Below are 17,658 nucleotides of genomic sequence, written 5' to 3' on the forward strand. Positions count from 1 at the left end.
TGGGTCTAGCTCCAGCACAGCTTCAGCTTTCATTTCTGGTTACAGTTTCCTGCTTCCCTCAAAGCTTCTACTGTAGCAATCCCTACTGCAGGAACTCACCCATTGCTTTTCCACTTTGGTCCAAAGGCTCACTCATCCTGATATGTGACAGTACCCTGTTACCAAACAGTGGTAAAAAGTGGCCTTAGCGTGTCCTTACATTGGTCATTTCCAGGGCCGCCGAAAGACTAGGTCGGTCCCGGGGCAAGGCCGCCTCGCCTCCGCCCCCCGTCGCTCTCCCTGCCGCTGCTGCCCCCCGTCCCCCCCCCCCCCCCACTGCTGCCACCCCCGGCGCTGCAGTTCATGGTCTCACCTGCCTGCCTCCACGGCTCCGGGCCCCCTGCATTCAATGCGGCAGTCGCAGATCGCCTCTCTTCTGGCCTTCCCTCCCTGTGTCCCGCCCTTGTCTGCTGTAACTTCCGGTTTCCGCGAGGACGGGACACAGGGAGGGAAGGCCCAAAGGGAGGCGATCTGTGACTGGTGCTTCGAATGCAGGGGACCCAGAGCCGAGGAGGCAGGCAGGTGAGACCGGGGACTACAGCGCCGGCGGCCTGACCCCGGCGCCGGGCCCCCCTTGGAGGTCTGGGCCCGGGGAATTTTGACTCCCCGCCTCTCTTCTCGGCAGCCCTGGTCATTTCTACCCGCTAAGGCCATTTTTATTGCTGAGGTAAAATGGCCGCTTTTTCAAATTTTTTAAAATAATGGCAATGCGTTAATTTCCCCATTAGCACGTGAACCCCTCCCACCACCCATTATGTAGGCAGTAAGGACTCATATGCTAAGCACATGCTAATTGATTAGTGTGCGGTAATGTAGCTGCTGCAACTGATTAATACAGAACATGCCCAGAGACCCGCTCCCAACAATAAAAAAATAAATTGTATTTTTAACGCACTGATCCCAACATTACTGTGGGATACCTGAGCGCACCCTGCGGTAAGACATTTTTCACTGTGGTGAAGCACACTAGTGCTTACCAGAGCTTTGGAAAAGAGCCCCTAAAATTACAGCCTCACTACTTAATTGGCAGCACTTACAAGTATAGGGTCTGTAAAATGGAGCAGCTGCATGTTGAACTGCACACAGAAGTTGTGAAATTGCCTCTTCTGCACGGAAGCTGCTAGGGTTATGCCATTCATTTTGGCTACTTGCCCTGCACGTGCAACTCTCCTTTCCTAAAATCCTGCAGCAACTGAGTATGTGCTAACCTGGATATCTCAATTGTGATCTCACCAATCTAAATAAAATCGGGCTCTATGTAAGTATTTTTTTTGTTTTACTGGACACCACAACGTCTATGGCATTAGGCACCCACCAAGAGAATGGTTTCATTACCAAAACTGAACTTCATTTGAACTGAACTCAGTACTTCAGTTAAATTGCGTAGCGAGCTGGTCATGAGGCTGATTTTGCACATTTTTTGCAGTGTAATGACCTGAACAGTTAATATTCCACTACTGCAATCAGACAGTTGAGTTGCTGCACCGTCAACTGTTTTGCATCTCTAGTGCCATGTCCCTAAGTTGAATGATCTTTTATAACATTGCGACTGCCTTCTCTTTCATCTCCATCTTTATTAACCTACGTAATATGGCTTTTTCATCTTTTAATTCACTTTCTAGCAAACATCTCTCTTTATTCTATCCTGCTGTACCATGGCACTTTATTTCTGATGCATTCTGGTGTACAATGTATTCCTTTCCCTGCTGCTATATCACAGCTCTGTTTTTCTATTCCGTCCCACTGTATCCATCTCTTTCATAAGAACATTAATTTCTGTACTGGGTCAGACCAAAGGTGCATCTAGCCCGATATCCTGTTTCTAATAGTGGCTAGTCCGGGTCACAAATATCCGGGAGAATTCCAAAGAGTGGCAAGATTCCATGTTACTTGCCCCCAAGGATAAGCAGTAGCTTTCCCCAGGTTGACCTTAATAATGGTTCACGGACTTTGCCCAAACCTGTTTTTTAAACCCAGTTATATTAACTGCTTTTATCACATCCTCTGGCGCTGAGTTTCAGAGCATAACTATTTATTTATTTATAACATGTATATATTTATTTATACATTTTTATACAATTTTTTTTTGACAAACATTAGAGGTAAAAGACAAAAACAAACATATCAAAAGTTGTACTATAAGGTTGTGATGAGAATTGAACTCATGGTTTTACAAGACCAGTGCTCTATCCACTGAGCTACAGAATCTGCTATAGTTCAATAATGCTGAAGTATTTTCTGTTATTTACTTTTACTCCATTACTATGTAAATTCATTGTATGTCCTCTAGTTTTTGTACTTTTACTGGGGGGGGGGGGGGGGGGTAGCACCTATTCATGTTTACCAGTTCCACTCCACTCAGGATTTTGTAGACCTCTATCATTTCTCCCTTCCACTGTTTCTTCTTCAAATTGATAAGCCCTAACCTGTAAATCATATAAAAGTTGTTTTCTCTGCACCTTTCCTAGTTCTGCCATACCTTTGAGATGCAGTTACTGGAATTGCACACAATATGCAAAGCATGGAGTGATACAGAGGTATTATTATATTCTTTGTTTTATTCTCTATTCCTTTCCTAATAATTCCTCTCACTCTATTTGCTTTTTTGTTTTTTTTGCATCTGCTACACGCTGCTCAGAAGATTTCATCCTGTTGTCCATGATGACACTTTTTAGACCTTTTTCCTGGGTGGTGTCTCCTAATGTGGAACTTAACATTGTGTACATAAGAGTACAGCGAGGAAGAAGGGATTGGTTAGGAGGCCTAGGTTACAAAGAATACTAGGTGTTACTATAGATCGAAATCTTACACTTGAGTCCCAAGTCAACTCCACCGTTAAGAAAATGTTTCTTTCAATGTGGAAACTCAAGCATTTAAAACCTTTCTTCCCAAGAGATGTTTTCTGTAATTTAATTCAATCAATGGTATTAAGCCACGTTGATTCTGCAATGGAATCTATGCGGGATGTAAGGAACAACTCACAAGGAAACTCCAGACGGCACAAAACACAGCAGCCAGATTGATATTTGGTAAGACACGATTCCAAAGCGCCACATCACTCCGTGAAAAATTGCACTGGCTTCCTATCAAAGAATGCATCTCTTTCAAAATCTGCACCTTAGTCCATAAGATTATCTATGGTGAAGCCCCAGGTTACATGATCGACCTAATCAATCTCTCAATCAGAAACAGTACCAGTTCATCACGGTCTTACCTGAATCTCCACTACCCAAATTGCAAAGGACTAAAATACAAGACAACCCATGCGTCCAACTTCTCTTACATAAGCATGCGCCTGTGAAACACATTGCCACAAGTGGTGAAAACAACTTATGATCACCTATTAAAGACTCACCTATTGGGAAAGGCATATCCGAATGACCCAACTTAAGTGACTCAACCTGCAACACTTCACTATCAAAGATCATATTGGACATTGACAAACTTTTTTACCTCAACCCAACTTGATTGAATCTTATCTTCCCTATCCTAATACAACATTTTGTACTTATCCCGTACCGGAATTGGCGAATGCCTTCACGGTAATATGTAAGCCACATTGAGCCTGCAAATATGTGGGAAAATGTGGGATACAAATGTAACAAATAAAATAAAATAAAGAATGATTATGCGAGGTGCAAATTGACCTACAATACAAAAGGAAGGGAAGGGAGTGCATTAATAAAACAACAGAGAGTGACAAATAGGGGTGAGCTGCTACTCTGAAGGGCCACATCCACCCTGGGAGGGAGCAGGTAATAAAGGCATGTTTAAAGTGATAAGTTTTAAGGGCTTTCTTAAATCTTTCAGAATTAATATCCTGAGGAAGAGAATTCCAAAGGGTGCATGCTACGACCCTAAAGCAGGAATGTAGATGTGAAAAGACCATCAGGAAACCTGTATTCTCAGAGCAAAGAAATTGGTTAGGAAAATACGGTACAAGAAGGCTAAACAAAAAGGACGGAATGCCTGTATGCAGAATCTGATGAATGAGGATAAGTCTTTTAAAGGAGATGTGGAAAGAGATAGGGAGCACCTCAGAGCCCGACGTGATACCAACAACATAGCACCCCCATAGCAGCCATCCCCTCCAGCAAGGCCAGAGTACCCAATAACCCCATATTCCCAACAAGCAACCCCCCCCCCCCCAAATACCTGATATATCAACGGGGACGGGGAGGAGGCGGTGACACAACATCCCACTGTGAGCAAGAACAAGGTGGCTAGCATGTCACATACAGCTACCTAGCACATTACACCAGCTAAGGTGGCAAAAAAACACAGGAATCACAGTGGGAATCTACTACTACTACTACTACTCATCATTTCTATAGCGCTACTAGACGAACGCAGCGCTGTACACTGGAACATGAAGAGACAGTCCCTGCTCGACAGAGCTTACAATCTAATTAGGACAGACAAACAGGACAAACAAGGGAATATTAAAGTGAGGATGATGAAATAAGGGTTCTGAACAAGTGAATAAGGGTTAGGAGTTAAAAGCAGCATCAAAAAGGTGGACTTTTAGCTTAGATTTGAAGACAGCCAGAGATGGAGCTTGACGTACCGGCTCAGGAAGTCTATTCCAGGAATCAAGCCCTCATCCCCTATATAAAGAGTCCACAGCCTTACACAGTACACTATACCTCACACACACCTCACAAGACAATGTTCAGGGAGGACAACACAAAGGCCACACAAGGCACTCACATCCCAAGGTTCCACCTGCAAAGCAGGGCCTCAGGGCTCGCAGCCCATATAGAATGTACATGCCACTGTGAAGTTCAAAGTGATGTATGCCGCCCAGTGAAACATCCATCTACGCCACTGCTGGGACCAGAAACCTCCACCCAGTGAGGTTGGACTCCCCCCCCTTCATGTCCCCTTGCCATCCCCAAACACATGCACATAAGTCAGGGGATGGCATGCTAGCACTGGCAGCTGTGAGGAGCCCACATAATTGCCATGATTATACCACAGCAGGACCCACCCACCAATATGTCTCCCACCTCCTAGGCAGTACAATGACTGTATCATGGAAGGTCCTGAAGAGGTAGCCAGAAGACAGGGAAAGACAAACAGGGTCTCCCGATACCTGCCAGTCAGCTGTAGACCTCATAGCTATAGGGTGCCAACCACACCCAGATCCCTGGCAGCACTGTAACTCTGTCACTATCCCTGGAAATACACATTGGCATCCAACAACACAGCCAGTGACCGGTCACTCCAGGGTCTCCAGCAGCCCCAAGCCTCCTCCTGCAAGCCTGTATGGATGCCAGCTTCTCATGGGACAAACATGTATCACATCTGTGGTTCCTCGCCTCTTTGCCATGTCATCTCATAAGTTATACAAACCAGCTACCCACATTGAGGGCCCCAACTCCCCCGTACCAGCCTAGTGCTGCACAGCTGAACTACTATGCAAGTCATGTAGGATGCATCTGACTAATATCATATGTGCACTATGTTCACACACAGGTCACCCTCCAGCATCAGCAGGAGGAGGAGGCTGTCCTGGTCCCTGTTGCCCAGAGTCCCCCCCCCCCCCGCCAAACTAGCCAGTCACTGCCCAGCAAGCAGATGAACAGCCAGCCAACCCTCCACCTACAGAGGAAAAGACAGAGCAGGAGCTGGTGGTCAAGGATCCTGGCATGTGGGAGGTTCCCCACACTTCAATTCAGGAGCCTAGGCTGCAGGAGGCAGAGGAGGAGGAAAAGGAGGTGGGCATTTATGCTGACATGCCCCCTGCTGGAGGGGATGAGGGGACAGAGGAAGCATCCCCTCAGGAAGTACCCCTGCTACCCTTACCAGCTGCGCCCTCCCCCTTTGACACTGCAGCCACCCCTGCAGGTGACCACCCTCTGGTGAATATGCTGCACTCCGGACCACCCTCCACAGCCTGCTAGAGGCCATCACAAGACAGCAGCAGCAGTAGGGGCTGCAGGACTTAAAGAGGATCTGCTACCTCTCGGTATACTGACAAACATTTATTTTGTTAACTCAAATACAGTTCATTTGTTGTTTCAAACACAACTGTACAGCTCCATTGTTGGGAAACGTGCGGTTATGCAATGGCATGCGATGCTGACAACCTCTGTGGTCACCACAGCAATAGCACAGGGCTGGGGAAAGGAGACTGCAGATGATGGGATGAGAGGGGGGGGGGGTATGAATTAAACAACTGGGTCTTTTTTATTGCAGCTGTTCAGCACTGACAGGTGCCCCTTCAGAAGTCAGGCAAATGGAGGGTGAGGGTATGTGGTGCTGGTGGTGGGGAGTCACCTATGGAATTTAATTTGCCGTCCCCCAGGTCCCCAGGCCACTTTCCAAATCATTAGGCCAGGCAGCCAATTAAAAACCAAGGTGGCAGGGAATGACTGCTGCACCACAACGGCCAGCTCTAGCATCATCAATCTATATCACCATCACAGAGAGATTTGCGTCCAGTCAGGTTTTCAGGATATCCACAATGAATATTCTTGAGAGCGATTTGCATGCAATGGAGGCAGTGCATGCAAATCTCTCTCATGAATATTAATTGTGGATATCCTGAAAACCTGACTACTGGGGTGTCTCCAGGATTAGGTTTGGGAACCACTGTACTAATTCCAAGGTAGGGTTGCCATAAACCTCCATGTCTTAGGAAGCCAGCCTGAGCCATTCTTGCTTTTGCCCTCAGTGTATTTTGGGACTTGTTCAAATTCCTGTAACAATGGGGAAGTATATGTTTATTCAGGCTATGGTGTAAAACCAGAATTGATCAGCCTGTTCCCTGTTAGCAACCCCTCTGCAAATGTAGTAAAATTAATTTTAGGGAATTATGAGATCTGTTGCCCTGTTTCTTCTACTTGGATAAGATATTTGTTTCCTATAACACTTAAAGATATGTTCTGGTCCTATGATAACAATCTTCATATCAATTCTCTGAAATCAGCTTGAAATGATTTGCCTTTGACTTTCACAGGCATTTGAAGTGAACGTTAAGGTGAGGTGGAATTCCATGTCCTTCTCACTGGGTAATTCATCCTAAATGCCCTTTAAATTAAAACTGAAAATGCATTTCAGCCTTATCTGAAGGAAAACTGATTATTTTAATAATTTCAGCATTTCTATCACACTCTTCTGCTCCAAATTACATAAAGGTACATGTCCCTACCTCCAAGAGCTTACAAAGCTAAATGGGGAGTATGTTATATTTGGACATGGTGTCTTGAGATGACCTTTCCAGTAACAGTTCTCAGGCGATCTCAACTATCATTCCCAAAGCGATATTGCAACATTGTTAATAACTGTCCTTATTAATGGAGCCAGCTGTTAGAAGAAGCAAAAGCACCAAGTAGATTTTTAATTTCTTGCTTTTTTAATGCAACATGAATACCAGCAATTTTCAAAGCTTCCCCTCACTTAAAAGTTCCAGTCTATGAATTTAAGAATATTGGGTAGCACTGTGCTGATTGTTATCAGAAGCCATTATCCAATATATATGAAGTAAATGGAACCAGCACTGAAAACACAATCGAGTAGGAAGATTCACTGCTAATACTCCATGTCCTTTGTTCCAAAACTGCATAAAATACAACAAAGAAAGGAGAATGATGAATAAGACCAAAAGAGTAAGGTCATGAACTCAGGAATAAGCCTGTTAATATTTGAGAACAGAATACCAGTGCTGCTTTATTTGCCAGATCTGCATAATTATGGCTCCTTATTAGTAAGAGGTTGCTTGTAATTAGTCTTAAATTTTGTGTCAGTGCTTATCCTTCAATCTGAAGGGGACTAGGCCAGCCATTGCTGTTCAGAGCAGTGGTAGTATCCAGCTCACTCCTTTTCTAACTGTAAAAGCAGCTTTTCCCAGAAGGCAGAACTAAGGGACAAGCAGGTTCTTGTGCCTTTAAGTTTTGATTGGTGTGTTCCCAGTCTTTTAAATAGGTGGAGGGGAATGGGCTACTCTCTCTCACTTCAGTGGTACAGCTTATGGGAATGTACGAGAGCATAACTTAAAAGAGGGGGGGGGGACCCCTATCCTAATTAGTTTTTTAATTCAACTTTTTTAAAATTGGTTTTTGAGGGCTCACTGATATGCTTTGTGATTTTCCTTTTCCTGCTGGTTGATCCTACAGGAGAGTCATGCTCAGCTGAAACTTGCTCTTTAAAGACTTACTCAGCTCACCAAAGGAAATAGATGGGAGCTTGACAGGAAGGCCTAGAAATCACCTGACTTCCATTTTCCCCATAGGAGGGCTTATTGGGAGGCAGTATGGGATCAAGTGAGTAAGGAGACAGAGAGGCATATCATATGGCTGGCTGATTCTCCAGAGAACTTATCTCTCCTCCTCATTGGCAACAGGAAAATGTACCTTTTCTGTCTGCAGGTTCTAGATATTGCTAGCTCTTAAGGGACACTACCTCTGCAAAGGACAGCCACCATGTTGCTCACAGCTGTCCACTGTAGCTTGCTTTTCAGTTGTTTTGTTGTGCTGTTTCCCTTGGCCTTGGGCAAGAAAGACAGACGTGGTAGCTTGGGGAGTATGGCTGGGAGCCCTTCTCTGCCTCTGATCCAGGTGCTGTTAGAACAGATTCCAGCTGAGCCCCAGGTGCTTTGGAGAAAGCAGACCAATGCTCAGCATTTCCAGTACATGGTGAACCTGTACCAACAATTAGCTGAGGAGGATGGCAGGCCTAGGAGGGAACGGAAAGTGGGTTCCAACACTGTGAGACTGGTGAGGCCTAGCAGAAGCTCCATGCGCTTTGTGCGAGGTGAGTTAAGACACTGCTCCTTCACTCTCTTTCCTTTGGTTACAACCTACAGGGAATTGGATGTGACTCTCTAATGCAGCTGAAGGGTAGGGAGGTAGGAATTCAGGGCCTTGTTAAGGAATGATACAGATTCTGCTGCTCTGAGGCTTTCTTGCACTAGGCCCTACATGTTTGGGAGCTGTGTTATGGTGCACTGGCATTCCAAGTAATACTTAAGTAAGAGAAGCCCTAAATGTATGCACACTTTGCTCTGTAAAGTCTGTGTGAAATTCTGCTTAAGTGTTTGGGGCGGAAACACACAGGCTTAGGACAGCAGAGGCTATCATGTGGAGGTGGAAAGGCTGCATAAAATGGAACAGACGTAGCAGGAAAAATCTTTCTTTATGTAAAGGATGGTGGATTCTTGGAAGAGTGTTCCAGTGGAAGTAATATAAACAAAAACCAGGGCTGGTGCAAGGGCATTTGGGTACCCTACGTGAAACTTGTGCCACTCCCCCCAATCAATTCCAGGCAGTTAATCTGCCATGCCCCTCCCTAAGACTTAGTTATATCTATATCTATCTAGATAGATATAGATATAACTAAGTCTTAGGAAGGGGCATGGCAGATATGTCTATATCTATAGGCTATTTGAAAATTGCCCGTCCTTCCTGTAGGTAAAAAGTATGTACTGATGAGTTTTTGAATTGTGTGGCTGCCAGGATCTATAGTTTTGCTTTGACAGGAGCTGCCTAGTCTTATCTGATGGATCTAGGAAACCATAGGCCAAACAGATATATTGAGCTGGGTGGGGGAGAGGGGTTCTGTATAAGGCATGGGTGGCCTAGATAGGCCCTGTGCTTCTTTTCTCTGTTTCTATGAGCACTGTGCCCAGAGTTGAGAATGCAGAGTTCCTGTTTTCTGATCCCTTAAATTTAGGGAATTTAAGGGTCTATGGGTGATCACCTCCACATGCCAAAATTGACAGCCAAAAGTACTGGCTCTCCATGCTTTACAGCTCTACAGAGGATGTGAAATGTTGTCTAATCCTGGGTAGATGGGGCATTGTGTACTGAAAGGTGTTTTCTGTTGCACAGCTCCTAATATACGAGCCTGCAAAGGAGTACACCATCAGAAAACTGGCTTATCCAAGGTTTGCCTTAGTTCACACCCTATTAAATCAGGGTCTCTTAAATCTTTTCTAGGTTCTGGGGGTCTGGGTTTCTTAACGTAATCTTAAGTCCAAGGGAAACCAGTGCATTTGTTTAACATAGTAGACAATGTGGCTGCAGCTTGGTTAAATTCCATGGTGGAGGCTGGTCTTTATCTGCCACCATTTACTATTACTATGATTTGCAGGGGGAGGGGAAGGAATATAATGGTGCTCTTTGTACATTTTTTAGTTATAAATACTAGCCTTACTATTTTTATACACTTGAGTGCAAATACTATTTATAAAATGTAATATAGTTATCCAATTCTAAAATTGATTGGGGGAGGTTTCTTTTAGACTTGGTTCTTCTTTACGTCTCATCATGATACCCAGATTCTCTTCCCCTTCTTTCTGTTTGTGCTGTTTCTTTCCTCCCTTCTTGTGATGGCTATCTTTCATCTAACTTGTCCCATCTCATTACATCTTGTCTTTCCACAATATTTTAAATTGATACCTTGTCTTGCCTTTTATCCCTGCTTCAATTCCTATGCCTCCTTCCAGTCCTCCAAACCATCTCTTTGGCTCTTCTGGTCATTCCTCTCCCTTTTCTACCCACTCAGAGACCCACCCTAGTCATTTGCGCTCCCTGTCCTTAATTTATCTCCTACTCTGGTTCTCGTGTCACTCATTCCTGCTACTCTCCTCTGATTTCTTCTGTTATATGCCTCATCACTTTTTGAGGGAGCAATTCTTTACTCATATCAAGTTTTCTATGCTGTTTCATTAGTTTCCATCACTCTCACTCTGCTTCACATATTGCCTCCATATTGTTCAACCTTTTATTTTACGTGTCGCTTTTTCTTATTTTAATATCTACCTCTTCATCAGTGTCTTCCTCCTTCGCCCTATTAAATTCCTTCTGCCATATCATTGGCCTAAAGGTCTTGGTATCTCTAGTAGTCAGGTTGGGAGACACTTTTGAGACAGCAGGTTGGATCAGAAGTCAGTGGCAGTGGTGCATGAGGGGAGTTAAAAAAAAAAAAAAAACCAAACAAACGCCCTTTTCCTGATTGCTGCCCTGAGAGTCTGGGCCGGTTTAAGGGACAGTGGCACCCTGAGCCAACTAGCTTTGGTGGCACCCCCCCCCCCCCCCACAATTGCATTGCTTCTGGCACACTCTTCTCCCCTCCTCCCAGGCCAGTCTTTCTTTTCCTTCCTCCCCCCCCTCTTCACCCACCCTGCAGGTCTGGCACTAGTCCTTCACCGCTCCCCTGTGATCTGTAAAGTTTACATCAGTTGCCAGTAGCAGCAACATGATATGCTGCTTTGGCTAGCCCCAGGGTGTTTCCTCTACTGCGTCGGTGCATCCTGCATTCTCTGATGCAGTTTCTTGTGGGTGGGACATAGCAGAGCCAAGACCCAGGGGCTGGCTGAAGGCAGCCTGTCATGCTGCTGCTACTGGCAACCAATGTAAATTTTACAGGACTGTGGGGGAGTGATAGAGATGAGGAAGCAGTGTCAGAAGAGAAGTAGAGCGACCAGAATGGGTGGGAGGGGGGGGGGGAGGGAGGGAGGGTGGGTGAAAGGCTTAACATGTAGACCAAGTGAGGTTAGAGGTTGGGTATTTTGGTACCCTTGATTGCTGGTGCCCTAGGCCAGTGCCTTACCTGGTCTAATGGTTGAGTTGCCACTATGGTGGGGCATGTTCAGGGGATGTACCCCCACATTCTCTGTTTCTGACTATGGACAGGTGTTCATTTACTGAAGTAACATAGGGAAGCAACATGGCATAACAAGATGGCCCATCCAGTCTGCCCATTTTATCTTCCTACTTGACTACTTTACCCTCCAAGTTCCATGATTGAGTATTCTATTGTGCTTTTTTGGATTCTGTTACTTTTCTCCCTTCCTAGAAGGTTATTCTATACATGTAGTATTCACTAACATTACTCTTGAGTCTACCCCTTCCAGCCTCCTAGCCTATCCACACACTGGGCTAAAGAGGTTAGGGCTCTTAAGCTTGGAAAAGAGAAGGCTGAGGTGGAGGGGAGCAGGGGTTATGATAGGTCTACAACATACTGAGTAGTGTAGAATGGGTAAAAGTGAATTGATTTTTGTACTCTTTTTCAAAAAGTACGATTTTGGTACCCTAACTGTCAATCGTTAACCCATGCTTTAATTTTTGTTCATCACTTTCTCATGTTGTCCACTTCCTCTGGGATGTGCTCTTAGACTGTAGTGGATCCTTCTACTGACTGCCACTATAAAAAATAGTGTATGAATTTAACCTGTTAACTCTGAAATGTACATGGAACTCTGAACCATGTCTGCATAACATCAACAATATCTGAATCTGAAAAAAGTTTTTCAGAAGAAAGAAAAACATTTTCGTGTGTTCCCAGACATATTGAGGGAAATGCAAAAACGACGACAAAAGTTTTTGCAAATGAAGCAGGAGGTACTCCGATTGGGAGCATCATTTTATCCTAAATACCCATGTAAATGTTTGATTTCCTACCAAGCAGTGAAATATGTATATTTTGACCCAGATCAATTGTCCTCCTTTATAACAGCTAAAAGAGCCTTTGTTTGAAGATAATCGAGCTGAAGCATGTCTATATCTCATTTTGATTTGGAAAATTATTGCCTTTCTTTTTTTTTTTTTCTCCAAATATAGGAATATTGGACTCCTGTAGTTGGACGTATATGTCAATGTCCTTTTTGTAGACATCTTCAAATCTTAACACACTGCTCTGTGTTGGGTCTCACAAGATGTGAATTGAGCCTACTTTACTCTTTTGACAATGCTAACTCTGACTATATCCAACTACTAGTTCTTCAACATTAAGTTCAAAACAAAGAAATGCTTTCACCTTTTTGTACTCTTCCTTGCTTCCTACCTGTTAGAAAAGGAAATTACATAGCAAATGGAATGTACTACTGCTTCAGATGTTCACTCTTAATTTTAGAGGGCATTCTTGCTCAGATATGCAAGCTTTGATGTATATAAAACTCATGAAGGATTACATGTGAGGGAGCAGGACTAGGTATAGATCAACAAACAATTTGTGACTGGGGTTTTTTGTTTTTTTTTAGTTAGTCCTTCGGGACAGTGCAAAATGAGCTAAAGATGTTTGAAAAAGCCTCCTGAATTCTGATGGTATACAACGTAGATGGGTATTGCATGATTGTTCCCCATAAACACTGGGATGGGTCTGCCTAGGGAATTTCCTTTTTGGTCTTTCTTCAAATATGAGTGCACTGTCACATATGGTTTCTAAATGCACACTTTTGATGGATAATGTTGTGCGATTTATGTATAATGGCTCTTTCTCACTCTTGTAGGTCCTTGGTATTCACAAGCTATAAGCTTCCACCTCCAAGGTCTTCTGAAAGTGGAGTATCTGGTCAGAGCCACTGTAGTTTGTAGTCGGACCTGGTCTGTGGGAAACTCCCAGTTCTTCTGCAAGATGGAGCAGTTGCCAGCGGGCCATGTGACCTCAAAGCCATCATTCACTAATCAAAGTATTTATCCTTCTCACAAAAGATCTTCCAGTGAGAAATGGGTAGAACTAGACATTACCTCTCATGTTCAATCACTAATGGAGGACTCAAACAATCTGTGGAAACACCTCAACCTTCGTCATGTGTGCAGTATATCGGAAAAGACTGGTAGTTCATTCTCCAGGCAAGAATGGAAAAAGGTGGCATCTTTAAACATTCCTTTTCTGTTGCTCTACCTCAATGACACTCAAAAAAATTCCTCTAAGACCAATGTGGAGCATACTTACCTGGAAGAACCAGGCCTGGAAAAAGATACTGCAGCAGAGCCAATACTCTCTCGGAAAACTCGTCAGGTGGGCAGCATCAGTTTGGACTTCCCTAGTTACCGCCAGAAAAACACTGTTGCCAAAAACCAATGCTCCCTTCGTTCCTTTCGAGTGAGCTTCCATCAGCTTGGGTGGGACCACTGGATTATTGCTCCCCATAAGTACAATCCAAAATACTGCAAAGGTGACTGTCCTCGTCGTATCTTGCCCTATGGTTATAACTCGCCAAATCATGCCATTGTCCAGAATTATATCAATGAATTAGTAGATCAGAATGTCCCACGGCCCTCTTGTGTCCCATACAAGTACAGCCCCATTAGTGTCTTGATGATTGAACCCAATGGTAGCATTCTGTACAAGGAGTATGAGAATATGATTGCAGAATCTTGCACATGCAGATAAAAGCACTTTAGTGCAATCAAAGAAGGAACACATGTAGCAGTAGCATTGTCAATGTAGATGTCACCTGGTCCTGAGCAAGTAGTGATGTCTTCATGCATGGCCCACCAGTTGTCAAGAGTGCATCAGAATAGCAGCAAGACTTACCAGGACTGCTAAAATATCCCAGTCACAGGACATTTAAGTTGGCAACACTGTGGATTGTTCATAAAGAACTGATAAATGTTGACCTTGAGGCCTAATTATGTTAATCTTGTGTAGCTTTTGCTTTGTCTCCCTCTCCCATTCACTGTGCATGTCTTTAAGACCATTATGCAACCACTTCATGTTGGTTTTTTTTTTTGACAGCCACATAACATTCCTTTCTTAAAGGTTCTAAGGTTTTGTTTTTTTTTTTTTGTCCAGTCACTTTTTTTTCTGTTCACTAGATTACAGAATAGTGTTTTATGAAAGTATTTTTATTGCAAGCTTTGGAGAATGGTAGCTTTTTTTTTTAAAGGAAGAATAAAGGAAAAAAAAAAAGGGGGGGGGGGGAAATATACCCCAAACTTGCCAGCATCCATGTCATAAGATTCTGTTTCTTCATGCTACATGAATGCTTTGTGTGTTCCACTTCTTGATGGTACACTGATGGAGAATCTTACATATAGTTTGGTTGTCAGGTTTCTCCAGTTTTTATGAGGGGAAGGCTTTCAGATCTGCTTGGGCTCAAACATTTTGCAACCAAATAGCTTGGGTGGGCCTCCTGAACATGTCCAAAGACTCTGTGGTATGGGATGATACATTCTAATAAAATGTTTGTTACTCTTAGCAAACCTCAGAGGGAACAGCCCAAGCTATCCCTATTCTTATAGGTTACAATTTTGGATAGCTTCCTGGAGCTGCTTAGCCATTCTCTGGCCTAGCATGCGTCCACTCACCCTCTCTTTCATTGTGACCATGAATAAACTCATATCCATGGTGATGCTTTAGGGCAAATGTAACATGATTTGAAAGAACAGTTGTCTTCTGATAATTTTGCTTGTTAAAAATGCACACATTGTTAGGAATAGGCTGTATTATTGCTAGAGTACTGTGTACTTCTATGGAGCAAGTCAACTATTTCCCATTCTCCAGACTTCCAGTTAGTGATCAGTGTAGCTGGCTTTTGTAACCTATTTGCTTAAGAGAAAAAGACCTTTGAAAGAAGGGAGGGAAGGTTGAAGCTGTGACTGAAAACCACATGAGACGTGATACTGGAAGGGGATTTATGCAGGCAGTTGCATAGCCTGTCGGGGTTTGTAGTGTTATCTGTTAATACATAAACTGGCAGAGGACCAGAATTGCTGCCACTGGACTTTTGAAATCATGTAAAATGTTTGGCTGTCGACACTTTGGAACAGGGGTGTCTTTTTTTGGCAGGCCAAAAATGTGTTAAATTGTACGTGAATACATTTGACAAATGAACATTTATGCAAATGCAGAGGGGAAAACCTTTCTGGTTTTGCTTTTAATATAATGGAGGTGTTTTCTGGTTATGGAATATATCAGTTCTGCTCTCTGCCTCCTGTAGAGCCTTTCTCAATCCTCTGTCATGGACCCAACTTCTGCTTTTCATACTTGGGCTTATAGAAACAGGAATTATAACAACTGAATCCTCAGGCTTAGAGTTCTGCTTTTCAGTTTATACACCTAGAAAAGTTGGGGTTCTCCCCATTCTGCAGATCACTGTGCTTACTGAGGCAGCTCTGCAAAGATTTTAAAATGAATCTCAAAATTTGCACAATTGGAAAGGATTATAAACTTCCAACACCCCCAAATGTAGAAACTTTTTTTTTTAATGGGCTATTCCTGTTTGATTCAGTATTGGGCATTTTGCTCAGAGTGTCTCTGGCAATAAAACTTTAAAGAATCTGGATTAAGAACTACTGATTAAAGAACCTTTTAGCTACACTCTGGATTTTCAGACTAACAAAAATGCATTACAACCTGAAGGTCAAAAAGGAACATCATAGGCTTGCCCACAAAATGATTTAAATGGATATTCAGAGAGCTGGAGAATAGCCAATAAAATGAATGCAACTGTCTGAATTTACTGAAATAACTTTTCTTAAAATGAGGTTCTTGCCATTGATTAGCTCTGTGTGTGCTTAGGGGCTTCGAGGCTGTAACCTCATAGTAACACAATCTTTTGCACATTTCTTGCATAGGATGGGAAGTGATTAGGTATATTCCCCTCTGGATCCAGTAACTGTGAGTACGTAATCTGCCAATTAAGGAAAGAACACAGCTTGAGCACCATAAAAGCATTTTCTCTCTGCAGTAGCTGATAGGAAAAAAAAACCAGTGTTTCATATTAAACTGAGTAGATAGATTCTGAGAGTATAGAGCAGCTCACACAAGCAGCCCAAAAGGCTTCACTGCACTTTAATTAGAAGAGGGATGAAAATGAGAGAAAACAAATGTGGGGTAAGTGCAATATATCTGCTCATTGTGTTTTACTGTTTGGCTCTTAGCATTTTTTGGAGGGTGACCTGTTTAACGGGTATATTCTTGATTGTATGTATTTTTTGTTTAATATCCTGAGCACAGATGGGGGTTAGGAACCCCCTCCCTTGACATGGATACTGTAACTTGTATTTATATGAAATATTTAGTTTTTTGATTCGCTGACTCCTCTTTTTGTAAAGGTGTGCCCTGACTCTCCCCTGTGCGAGTCCTCAATGCTAAATGAGCCTTTGAAGCTTTGAATCTATTTATTGTCGCTGTCTGTGTTGTAAGCAGTGTGTGGAAACATTTCTTCATTAAATCAATTTTGTTTTGCTAGAAGAGTGTCCTGTTGTTTTCTTTTTTTGGTGGGCGGGCAAGTTTTTAGGTTTACTTGTAGCTTATTAGCTGAGGTAGGGGCTAGGAACCCTGGTGCACAGTTGCTTTTCATACCAACATACCCAGAAGTAGGATTTCACAAGACACTCTGCTACTGCAGCATTGCATATCCTCTGTATTTTGTGCTAATACAACTTACCACTTTAAAACCTGCATCATTCTGTATTATGACTGCTTTTAAAATAGCTAATATGCAATTAAAACTTAATCTTCTATGTCCACATATGTTAAGAGCTGCAGTTGTAGCTAGATTATCAGGAGACTCCTCATTTGCCTTCTCTTCACCATCCCTTACTTTATTTATTTTTTTGTCTATTAGATTGTAAGCTCTTTGAGCAGGGACTGTCTGTCTTCTATGTTTGTGCAGCGCTGCGTACGCCTTGTAGCGCTATAGAAATGCTAAATAGTAGTAGTAGTATCCCTTCTGCCTGCTATCCCTAATATGTGTTCAGTTTGGGGCCATGTGCATGTTTAATACATTTGTAGCACTAAGGAGGTGGGTCTGTGGGTTGGGGGTGAGGGGGGAGAGAGAAGGTTCCAACACTGTTCAAGACGTAGGGTACGGCTACAGATGCGGTGTATGTGGATATGTAGATTAGACAAGTGCCTGGGGCATAGTGCACTTGGATGAATTCA

General features: G+C 43.2%; 1 protein-coding gene across 1 annotated transcript; it reads left to right on the forward strand.

Annotated features, from left to right (window-relative positions):
- The first annotated feature begins 8,020 nt into the window (after nt 1–8,020).
- Nucleotides 8,021–14,676, forward strand: BMP15 (bone morphogenetic protein 15). Its single transcript, XM_030210635.1, has 2 exons — nt 8,021–8,796; nt 13,274–14,676. Exons 1-2 carry the CDS (start codon nt 8,466–8,468, stop codon nt 14,158–14,160), a joined length of 1,218 nt encoding a protein of 405 aa, XP_030066495.1. The 5' UTR covers nt 8,021–8,465; the 3' UTR covers nt 14,161–14,676.
- Nucleotides 14,677–17,658: the final 2,982 nt, after the last annotated feature.

This window comes from Microcaecilia unicolor, chromosome 7 (genome assembly GCF_901765095.1).
Source record: "Microcaecilia unicolor chromosome 7, aMicUni1.1, whole genome shotgun sequence".
Classification (NCBI taxonomy): domain Eukaryota; kingdom Metazoa; phylum Chordata; class Amphibia; order Gymnophiona; family Siphonopidae; genus Microcaecilia; species Microcaecilia unicolor.

Excerpts from the sequence above, each read along its gene's own strand:
- BMP15 (XM_030210635.1), top strand. The coding sequence starts at position 8,466 with ATGTTGCTCACAGCTGTCCACTGTAGCTTGCTTTTCAGTTGTTTTGTT. Across the intron at positions 8,797-13,273 it reads CTCCATGCGCTTTGTGCGAG|GTCCTTGGTATTCACAAGCT; the intron begins GTGAGTTAAGAC and ends TCACTCTTGTAG.